Consider the following 12,232-nt stretch of genomic DNA (forward strand, 5'->3'; position numbering starts at 1 on the left):
TGAACTTTGTCAGGCTCAAGTTGCTTTTGAAAAATTATACTCAATATGTGCAAATTACCATTTTCAGAGCTTAAGATAAAGATATCTTTCTAATGCCAAAAGCCCTCCATACCTGTCAAATTTGGATGTCTCTAGTCCAAGGCAGAAAGAGGTTGAGAGTCCACACCAACATTTATGTATTAGAAAAATCGGTTTTCCGCTAATCTTTTTCTCAGCAAGACTTGGGGTGTTTACACTCAAAACCATTTTGAAGTACACAATAATCTAGTCAAAATACCAAATTATAAAGGATAAAACAGTTGAGGATGAACTATGACAAACTCAATACAGTCATTATAAGATGAAATGACATGGCCAAAGGACAATGAAATTCAGTGTAGATATACATCAAATGATGAAGATTGTAAAATCCTTATATCCCCTATGTAGCCATAACCTGTCAATACAAACACAGCTTCCTAAATGGAGTGACTGTTAATGACCAGCTCAAAAGGATCAAGAATGAGATCTTGAGACCACACTCAATGCTAAAGAGAGGACAGAAAAGTCCCTGTGGGGAGACAAAAAGACACAGAGGATAAACCAAAGAATCTCTGTGATATTACATAGACGGAAGTTCTTGTCTTTTCCACCTTTAAACACTGGAGCAGAACTCAGTAATATCCAGAAGCAACTAGTAAGGATGATCCAATAGAGAACATATTTCATAGTGGGAGACACTAATTGCTATTCTTCAATCTGAAAGAGACAGCTCAGGAATGTGTAACAGAAGCTTATTGATTCTCTATTGATACTGAAAAGGAGAACAGGAACATTCTGAAAGAAGTAGGGGACACCAAATCAAATTAAGAGGAAGTGGGTTTCAAATAAACAAAAGGAAGTGCTTCTTCAAACACAAAGATAAACAATGTAATTCCTCACCACAGGACATTACAGATGCTCAAAGTTTACATGAATCCAGAAGAAAACTGTACTTTCTAGTGGGAGAAAAGTCCATTGAAAACTACTAAATTCACTCAAAACACATCTGCTGAGATGCAGTCTCAAATAACTGAAGGCTGGAAAAGTACTGTACTTGCTTACTTTGTCCTTACACTTGTCCCCAGGGCACCACTTCAGGTTATCATTAGAACAGGATGCTGAGCCTGATGAACCTTTAATCTGACCAAATGGGCATGTGTAAGTAAATTAAACAGTGATAGATCTTGGGACCTGGAACTTGGTCATCTATATCATTTAATTGATAGACCCCAGCTGTGAAGGTTTTTTGCAGACATTTCAATGAGTCCAATTAGCATTTCCTGATATAATTCCCAGGCACAGTTCAAAAGCTAGGGACAATTTCCAACAGACACTTTTGATTAAGCCCGTTTCAAAGGGCAAGAGCATTAAACAACAGGAAGATGGCCAGATCATGCCAAATACCACAGAACTACCTGATAAGCCCTGGTAATGTTTAGCTTACTAGGATGCCAACAAGCCTGCATTTATTTCATGTAGTGAAATAAAAGAAAGTGCAAAGAGGTGACTAAATTGTTACAAGATGAGAAAGAGAAAACTTGTATACTTCTCTATGTAGCATTATGAGACAAGTATGAAGAATCTTTTTTCACATTTATATAAAGCTGGTAAAGCACTCAGTCTTACCTGCATGAAACAGGATTTCAAGAATTTCAAATACTCTTCTCCCTGCCCCAATAAAGCATCTGCACTGATGGTTAGCACAGGTAAGAGACAAATTTTAGGCGCAGTGGCACAAACTGCAGTCACATCCAAACCAACTAGGAAACAGGACCCTAAGTCTATAATGCAAATTGCACATTCTTCCATTACTCCAAGAACACTTAGACCAGGTAGTGTCCGTGGCTGCACCAAGATTGGCAGTTTATGGAACTTACTCTTCTAACCTTTTGCTCAGAGTGAAGCATTTCTAGCAGAATCTACAGCTCATAAATAGAAGCACTCTACTAAGAAAGTGCTACTAACTGCTTAACTTAATTGTAGTTTTTAAACATTTTTAATTATAGTCCTTTGTCTTCCATCTATGCAAAATAGCTTCTATTTTTCAAGTACATTGGAAGCTTCCCCAGTACTTGAGCCGTCTGGCTTTACCACTGAAATTTATGTTACAGACATTAAAACACTAGAAAAATAATGACTAGCTTCAAACCAGCATGTTAGACCTAGGAAAGGTGACTCTTTCTTCATTTCCTTATGCTTATTTAAGAAAAGCATATTGAAGACTGAAACTAAAAAGACTACACCTGGGGACACCCTGGAAGTTTATAGCCTTGTGTGTTCTGGATGGATAGAAGGTAGACAGAGGAGTATTTTATTAGGTGTGATAAAATAAAGTAGAAAATGTTGAACCTCCAGGAAATCCTCTTGACACTAAGATCTATTAGGAATTGTCTTCTAAAGGAAATAGATGAAGCCCTATTTCCTGGGATAATTCAAATTGTACTTCAGAAAATAGTAAATATATACAAAGAACATCCTGCGTTTAGAAGAAAATTGGGCAGATGAAATTTTTTTCTACATTTAGGCTGGACAAGCCCCAGACTCCTCCTCTCTTCTCATATATATACACAGGCAAAAGCACAATTAAGACATGCAATATGTAATGTAAAAAGGATGATCCTCTGGAAATAATAAATAACTATCAATATATTTTTATTCTCAAAGTTTCCCCTATTCAAATACATATAACTTTTTAATTAATATCACTTTACTGAGAAATATTAAACACAGAATTTTAGTAAAATAATAACTTTACAAGAGATCAAGTGCTTACAAGTGCATATCACAGCACACAAACTGCAACATAGCTCAGGTCCAATGACATCCAGTTTTAAAATCCTCTACTTCAAGTGTGAGAAAAAAGGGAATATGCTTAATGAAGGAAAAAGTCTTCTGAGTCTTCTGAGATATCAGCAAGTCCTGTGATTTTATTATATAACAGCACACCTTGCCTCTCCGACTTAAAACACAAAGAGGGATTTTATACTAGCATTTTGAAATAGTTAAACAAGGCAAAGAATTTAGCCTTGCTCTCTGAAATGACTCCCAGCTCTGTGAAATGATCACTATCTATTAGTGACAAACAAGCCATGTTTGCTCAGCTATAATCAACTTGTAAATCTTTTGGCTTTTCTATCACCACTATTTCAAATAAAATTCAGATTTGTTATACTGAATGCTAAATGCTATTGAAATCTATATGGAGTTCATATTTCATGTGTCCCAGAAAATTGAAGTCTCGGTGTTCTAGCTCATTTACAGAAAGAATCATATCTGTGAAGTGTACTAATGAAAATACACATTCTAACCAAAAATGTACACAAGACGACAGAAAAAGTGGGGGATCTGGTTAAAGAGTACTAACTGGAGCGACCAAAGGAAGCAATAACCAGGGGGAAAGAGAATTAATTACAGATTTTAAAAAAGGCAAAAGGTATCTTAGAGGTTATTTGTCTAATTTGGGTGTTTAGGGTGGACATTAGACAAGTTCTACACAGAAGGAGTGACTGGGTATTGGAATGGGCTGTCTAGAAAGGTGGTGGAGTCACTGTCCTTGGAAGTGTTTAAAAAAAAGACTGGATGTGGTACTTACTGCCATGCGCCATGGTCCAGTTAATAAGGTAGTGTTAGGTCATAGGTTGAACTTGATGGTCTCAAAGGACATTTCCCACCTAGCTAACAGGCACTGGGCCCGTTCCAACCCCCAAGTGATGCACATACTTCTAGTATCAAAATAAGTAATAATAAATAAGATTTCAACCTGTGCAAATTTCAAGATAGGTCTGAGATCTTGAAACCTGCAGAGGTTGAAATCCAGACCCAAACCTGTTAATCAGGCCAGATTGCTCAGGGCTTGCCTTGAAAGCCTCAAGGAAAAGTTGCTGCTGGAAAACCACTTTGGGCAACTTGTTCCTGAGCTCTACAGCCCTATCACAGAAAACTATTAACTGGACATTAAAACCAAACAAGTATGCATGTTCAAAAAGAAATGGTCTTGCCATTCTTGTGCTTATTGAATTAGAAATAAATGTAAGGGATACCTTGCATAATTTTGATGCTATTAACAGAAAATGCCAAAGTCTTTTAAGATAATCTCATCTTGTGTGTTTTCATGAAGCAAGTCTTTAATCTATTACCTTTTGTGTTACCAGGATAAAAGCTGCATAGCACTGGAAGAGGAAATTACTTCTGTAATAAACAACAGTGTTAAAATTAAAAACCCTTTCCTAATGGCTACACAGCATCTTCCTTGCTGCATTTCCAGCCCACTGCCCTATATGTACTACAGACACACAAACAGACCATTTCCTTCCTCCTCTGCAGCAATGTTATGTGTTTGAAGGCTGTTCACATGTTTTCAGCTGACTCTGCACTAAAAGTAAATCATGCCGTCCTTCCTCAAAGGTTCTGTATTCCTGAGCACCAGTCATTTCCAGTGCTTGCCTTCAAACTGAAGCCATATCAACACCAAATAGCACTTTTTAATAGGACTTTTTAATTAGTGTTGCAGACAATACTTCACTTTGGAACATCTTAGTCTTTCAGTTGCAATTTCATTTTTATTTTCAGGCAACATCTCTGATTTACCAGGAACATTCTGTATTTTAAAGCTTTCTTCTAGTTAATATCAGTACCTTCTGACTTCCTATCATCATGAAATGCAATAGCCATATTTTCTATCCCATACTGTAAAATTAAAATTCTAAGCAGTATTAGAAGGAGAACAGATTCCCCATGATCTAGTTTGCCTACTTGGCAGTAAATCAATTAAAACTGCTCTCAGCATATACTTTTTCAGTCACTCTATAAAAGGGTAAACCAATGTTTTTGTTGCAGTTATAAGACTATCACATAAGAGTTTCATTATCTATGTAACACAAAGGAGAATTAAAATAAATTCACAGTGAGAGTATATTTCCTTTGGAGGGAAAACTTGCAACATAACACCTGCACTTCTTGTACCACTATTGGCTTTTGTAAGAGACAACCAAGTTCAACCATGACCAAAAGTAGAACAAGACTTTTGGATTCCTCAAGAAGAACCAAGTGTGGCAGAGAAATCCTTAACCAGCATAAAGGAATCTCCCTCAATAATTTACATTATAGATGTTTCCCATAACTGTAATGTACAAATGATCACGCACTGTCACCTCAGCTGTCTCTGTCTCTCTGGCGTCCCCAAGGCTTGCTCTGCCAAAGCAGAACCTAATACAAAAAACCAACTATTTTCATTTGATAAAACAACTCATAAGGCTGGGTCGGTTTCAAGTATTCAATCCTAAGAAATTATGGGGTAACTAAACCAAAAGTAGAGAGAGGATGATTCATTTCCATGTACCTCTGCAGGGAGTCTGGAATGGCAAATAACCCAGGCTGAGGTAGCTGTGCCCCACCCTCGGTGATATACAAAATAGTGTGTGCAAAAATTTTGTTCCTTAATATGCAGTACTAGGTAAAATTTTAGGTAATAGGAAAATTTTCCATTTCAGGGTTTGTACTCATGTTTGTTACACACCAAGTAGTATAACTATTTCATTTTGTGCTGCTATATTAAAATGCAAATGTGTTGAATTTTTTTTATACTGGAGTTTAGTAGCTGAAACTCTAAATTGTTATTCTTTAAAAATTATTTGAATTAAAGCTGAAATGAATAACTAAAGACCTACTTCCCATAGCTTTAAAACACATGCTTCCCATATATCATGTGTACCTTCTGATGAGACTAGCCCAAATTATTTTTGAGAGATGACTGGTAAACAAAGAACTTTCCACTCTTATATATTCTTTAGTTTGAAGGGCAGTTGAATGCAGCATTAATAAGAAATAATAGTAAACATAATAACAAACACTGGGAGTATTTTTAAATGGGACCTTTTAATTATCATCTGAGTTTATGAGACAGAAAGAAACAAAATGGTCTAAGCATGCTGGTTTAGTTTCCACATAAGAAAAATGTAACTACCAGTGGTTGGGTCATTTTATCTCTCCTTTAAAATAAGGGAAATCAAGCAAAGAGAGTGGCAGCAACAGCTGGAACCATATGCCTGTGCTCAAACACAATTTATTCATAAAACTCAAGGAGAGCACAGCACAGCTGCAGAGCAATTATGGGGAGGGGAAAAAAAAATTTAAAAAATTCCACAAGCCCTTCAGAGCTGATTAATAATGATACTAGCAAGGAAATAAGATCTGTCATTGGAGTAAGAAACACTCAAGCTTAACAAGTGGGTTTTTTCAGAGGCTGAATCCTCACATTATAAATGTTAGTTGCTATGGATGCTGGTTTTTACTTCTGATACTTCTTCCTTCTAGGATACTGGAATACTTCCTCCTAAAAAAACCTCCACATTTTAAATCTGCTTCAATTCTGTTAATCCATAGCATGCTTTCTTTAAAATATGAACATTGGAAAGCTGTCTCACACTTCTGAAGAGGTATGGTGGGTGAGTGAATATATCCATGTCCAAAGCAGCCCAACTGAGAAATATATTACACTTTTTAAAATTCAGAAGCTGCCACCTACTCTCTATTTTCATCAGTCTGAATATTGCCAGAATAGCAGCTTCTGTCATTCTTCATCTTTATGATATATAAATTCAGCAGAAATGCTTTTCTGCACCCTTTTTAGACAGTGGGCTGAAGCCCAGAGAAAGTACTTGTTTCAAGAAAAACTCTTATTTCAGGTTGCCTAATCCAGACCAGACAAAACTAGTGAGAAACCAGTAACCAGGCATGAACATGGTTAAGAACTGAAGTTACAACCACAAAGTATCACCACTATTACTTTAATTCCTATTCGACAAGCTAGTGTCTGGCTCTTCCTTCCACTTGTACCTTAACACACTTTTTTGCCTTTGATTGATGACCTAGGAAGACTTACCTGTCAGAGGTAACACAAGAAGATTGGTTTGCATCATCTGATGCCACCTAATGCTGGCATTTTATCAGCCAAGACAGCCTTTCACAAGGCCAGTTTAGCTCCCATTTTAGTACAGGCTATTGAACTATTTCCTGCCACTGCAGAGGTTCTGTTGGTTCTTCCAAAACCTTTTACTTAGAGAAAAAAAATATCTAAATGAAGCCCTGATGGCACTCAGCAAATACATAAAGAACTTCTCATTCTTCAGCATTTACATGTCAAAAATGTAAGAATTTTATGAATTAAAGGGTTAAGGTAGGCAGTCAGAACAAAGGTCTACTTGGTTGGCCATATATCATATTGTTAAACCAATAAATTACATGGACAGAATAATTTACCTTTTCACCTTCTTCACCTTTACTACCTGGAAAGCCACGTTCACCCTGGAACACAAAAGGATAAAATACAAATCTCAAACAAATATTGTTCAAGTAATTGTATTCTTTAAAATAATTTTACTGCAGTGAAGTTTTATTATGAGACAAAGATGAAGTAATTTGGATGCTGATTGTCTCTCATTCAAAAAGGTGTGAAATGTCTACAAAAAAATGATATGGCTTTCCATAGTTTTGTCAGTTAATAGGAGTCATTTATTTTTCCATTCATCCTAAGGGATTTTCTCAGATTTAAAAATTCTCAACTATTTATTGACACTAGACCTGCTTATTAAAGTACTTCTATTCTTCTGCCGAACCAATTTTAATACATTTATTCCTATTAATACCTTCATTTTAATTTTTAAATATAACTAGTCAACTGTGAAGGTCTCCCACCCAGATAAACTTAAAAAATATACAGATATGATTTATGAAAAGAAAACTAATTTCTTTCACTTTGAAAAGTGTATGAAATTACCCAAGTATTAAAAAGAAACCAAAACAAAGAAAGAGAAAACACAGAAGGGGGGAGTTTTAAACTATTAACTCAACCTCAAGTTATTTCAGCAGATTGAATTCTCTGTTTGATGGTATTTCAAAAAAAAGGCCTATTATAATGCTCTTTCCAGCTCTAATTTCCTAACTTTAAGCTCAGAAAAGGATCACAGTGTACAATGTTACTATGTTAACATCTTCATCAAATGCAATCTGCAGCCTGTCTATATTATACAAAAATAACACCGGCTCTAGGTTTTTATTTATGTATACTTGCATGTTTTGTGAGACATACAGAAGACAGATGGGCAAAATTATATACAGACAGCACAAAAATGACCTAATTAAGAAAATGCAAACTTTTTCTTCTTTCTCCCTCAAATCATCTAGCAGGAGATAGTTTGCATGTCTTTTCCAATCTCCAGAATTCAGTCTCATGGCCTCAGTACAACACACGTTATTTGTACATCTGTAGACGAAAGAGTGGAAAATATCCAAAGGAAAGCTTATGGTGTTTTTAAAATTCCTTTAAAAAAATTAGACAGAGCAATGTCTAAACATTCTTTCACCCTTCAGAGAGTGTAATTTCCTTGAATAGAAGTTTAAGGTTTAAGTGAGGTTAACTAGAACAGCTGGCTATAACTTGAAAAATTTGTAGCAGCATTTTGTCAAATCTTTCAAGTAACATATCATGTACTGATCATGTACTACACATCTGGGAATTGAATTCAAAGCTTTGGAGGTGTACAGACATATAAATTATCAAATAGTTCTGGACTTTTCATCACTTCCTACAGTGGCTGCCTTTTACTTTTTTCTTTTGGAGGGGGTGGTTTATACAATCAACAGCTCAATTTTAGAAGCAAGCCCGAGAACAAGCATACAAAATGGTATCTAGTGAAATAAACTTCTGCATGTCCTCACCTAAAAATGAGAGGCTAATTCTTGAAATAATTTACAAATGTATATGACTTCAGTTCATCTAGTTTCCTTTTTTTTGTGAAAAGTCATGTCAGATATTCTTTTGAAGCCCCTTCCAACCTGCGTTGTTCTACGATTCCCATTCTTCCCCAACTGCTGGACACAGAACACAGATAACACTCTAAAAAATTTGTGAAAGTGTTTTCTTCATTTAGCTTTCCCATTTGTGTTTTTACTCAATCCCAAATTCATTATATGAGATAGAGTCAAAATTTCTCTAATTTTAGCTTGTATTCATTGCCTCTCATCCTTTCGTTGCACACCTCTGATAGGAGTCGACTCTGACTTTTCAACACCCACCCAGAATTTACGGACAGCAATGAGTCTGCACACCACCCACCAGCCCCCACTTTCCAAATAATCTCACCTGAAGGCTGAACAAGCCCAGCTCCCTCAGCCTCCCCTCTTACATCATGGGCTTCAAGCCCTGGCCATCTTGGTGGGCCTCTGCTGGACTCACCCCAAGGAGCTGCTCTTTACCCTTTCCAGGGAGCTCCAGAGTGGATGCAGAACTCCAGATGTGGTCGCACAAGCACTCGCCAATCACTCTTCCTGGACTGCTGCACATGCCCTTGCTAAGGCAGCCCAAGATGCCTTTGGCCTTATGCAAACAAAGGGCATCTAGCAGAACTCCCAACTCCCTTTCTGTAGAGCTGCTTTCTAGAAATTTGGCACCTGGCCTGTACTGTGGCATAAGGGTATTCCTTCTCAGAGGCAGGCCCATATGTTTTCCTATGCTTAACTTTAAGAGTTCTGTGATAGCTCATTTCTCAATATTGTTCCTTCCCTACCTTCCAGCACACTGAGACTACTTCCCTGCATTTGATAACATCCACAAACTTTCTGAGAACCCCTATCATACATGTTATTAATAAGGACATTAAATAACATCCAGTATTGCCTCATGGGTATGACACTTGTTATTAGGGAGCAGTCAGACTGCATAGCATCATTGCACCTTTGACCCCAATCTTCCACCCACTCTGTTGTTCATTTATCCAGTCAGAACCCCACAGATTCTAGTGTAATCATGTGTCTGAAGAGCCAAAAGCCTGGCCAAAAGCCTGGCTGGAATCAAGGAATACAACACCCACTGCTCTCCCCTAATCCACACTGACAGCCATTTTATCAGAGTAGGCAATCAGGTTGGTCAGTGTGATTTATCCTTGGTAAATCCATGCTGGCTGTTTGCAGTGACCTTCTAGTCCTTCCTCTGTTCAGACATGCCTTCCAGGATTTGCAACATCATTTTTCCAGGGACAGAGGTGGGGGTGACTGGCCTGCAGTTCAATGGATCCTTGAAGATGGACATGATGTTTGCTTGTTTCCAGTCATCAATGACCTTCCCTAGTAATCATAATTTTTTGATAATGACAGAGGGCAACCCTGCAGTCACATCAGCCAGCTGCCCCAGCACCCCTGTATGCATAATATTTGGCATTGTGTAAGCATCCAAGTAGCTGAAGTGCTCCTTAACACTTCTTCGGTGGCCAGAGGTTCATCATTACACTCTCTGCTAACATGCCTAAGTAAACTGGGAGGCCTGAGGGCAAAACTTATTAGGGAAAAAAAACAAGGTGAAAAATAATTGGGTAGTCTCAGCCCTTTCCACACCCCTCACCCATTAAGCAGCAGGTCAACCTTTTCTTCAGCTTTGTTTTTGCTATGGATGTAGTTAACAGAAGCTCTTAATACTCTCTTACTAGTTCAATTCCACATGAGTTTCTGGTTTCCCAACTCCATCACCATGTTCTCTGGCAGTGTCTCTGTGTTCCTACTGGGTAGCTCACCCATGCTTCCACTGCTCACTTTCTTTTCTGTCTGAGGTCAGCCAGAAGCATCTTGTTCATCCATGCTGGCCTTCTGCCATACTCACTCAACTCCCTGCATAACAACATGGAGTGCTCTTGGGGTTTTAGGAAGCTGTCCTTGAAGATCAACCAGCTGGACTCCTCAGATTTGCAGGACAATTTCTATCATTCCTTGGCTTCCTTTTTGCCAGACTCAAAAAATTTTTCTCCTTGATACTTTCCTCAGATGTCTTGTTTTCTAGGTCCCTGAACATAAACTAATTCCCTGCTGGACCCTCTCTGGTTTCTCCACATCTCTTATGGAAGTGAGGGTGGAGGACTCCCCCAAACATGACACAGCATACCAGGTGCAGCACCACCAAGCAAAGAAGTGAAAATATCTCCCCCTGATCTGCTAGGTGCAATTTTAATTATATAGTCCAATAGGTGGTTTATTTTATTCCAGTAAGAGAACACTGTTGGCTCATAATTCAGTCTCATGTCTACATCTCCATAATTTTCAGCAATGTTGCTGTTCAACAAGTCAGTTCCTGCCTGTACCAATGTTAGTGATCAACAATGTCTTATTGTTTCAAAAACAATCCAGATTTTTCTGCACATATTTGAATTAAAAAAAAATCCAAATTAGAGAAAATAAGAAATATAGACAGCAAAATGTAGGTAAAGAAGTTTAGGAAATTTCCACTTGACAGTATAAAAAATATAACATTATTAGCCACTAGTAACTTATTTCAAAGAATACAAATGCTGCAGAAATAAAAAAAGTGAAATTTAAGAAGTACCACATGTATGGCTGACTTAAATTCTCCTTTGTGTGGCCAAATTCTCATATTGATTTAGGCAAAACATTTCACGCAAATTTTTCATGGACAATCATTGATTGCTTGTCCTGATACCACTGAAGGATTGCTGATCTCATTTTCAGTGTTTTAAATATGCCTGCACTGGGATCCTGGCTTTGAGTGTAGAAATGGATAGACTGTGGCAATCTTGTTGCTGAACAAAATGCTGGCTACCTCATCTGCAGAAAATAAGTTCCTTCCTTCCTTCCTTCCCCTTGTGCTATATTACAGGAAGTGTCTGCTCTAAAGATACACAAATTGCATCAAGGTCATGTTGCATAACATTTTCTCAAAATTTTAATAATAACAAAATAATGGGGATTTTTTTTTTGTGTGGTCTCTTAACTTGTTGAAGCAGCAGGACTATTTCCCCTACAATTTTCTAAAAGGAATTAGCTGGACAGACATTAAGATTTAATTCCAAATATTTGCAATTAAAAGCACCTGCAACCAACAAAAAATCTGACCACGAAAAGAGGCAATTTTAACAAGTATTACCAGCAAGGTCTATAATAAACGTGTCTCTTTTTGCAAGTTCTAGCCTTCCTACAATATTCCACTTCTGGAAAGGAGCAAAATGGAAGAGTGGAAGAAAAGACCTGTACAGTTTGAAGAATTAAGCAACTGGTATTAATGCAAAATAATACTGCTGGGTAAGTTTGTACCACAGCCCCACATGTCCTTTCTCTTTTGAAAGAGAAGTCAATAGTAAAGTTCCTCTGTCACATTATATAACTGAGAAACTGGATATGTAATTCAAGTACCATTTATGTAGATACTGGACAG

At 37.3% G+C, this 12,232-nt stretch overlaps 1 protein-coding gene across 4 annotated transcripts in view; it reads right to left on the reverse strand.

Annotated features, from left to right (window-relative positions):
• The window catches only part of COL19A1 (collagen type XIX alpha 1 chain), a 178,014-nt gene that overhangs the window by 103,630 nt on the left and 62,152 nt on the right, over window positions 1-12,232 (reverse strand). For 3 of the 4 annotated variants that reach the window (XM_036380955.1, XM_036380956.1, XM_036380958.1), the window contains exon 11: window positions 7,279-7,323. The exons of the other annotated variant lie outside the window; for it this stretch is intronic. In XM_036380955.1, the coding sequence (XP_036236848.1) occupies window positions 7,279-7,323 (45 nt within the window). The remainder of the gene's footprint in view (window positions 1-7,278; window positions 7,324-12,232) is intronic. 4 annotated transcript variants of the gene reach the window in all.

This window comes from Molothrus ater, chromosome 3, assembly GCF_012460135.2.
Source record: "Molothrus ater isolate BHLD 08-10-18 breed brown headed cowbird chromosome 3, BPBGC_Mater_1.1, whole genome shotgun sequence".
Taxonomy (NCBI): Eukaryota; Metazoa; Chordata; class Aves; order Passeriformes; family Icteridae; genus Molothrus; species Molothrus ater.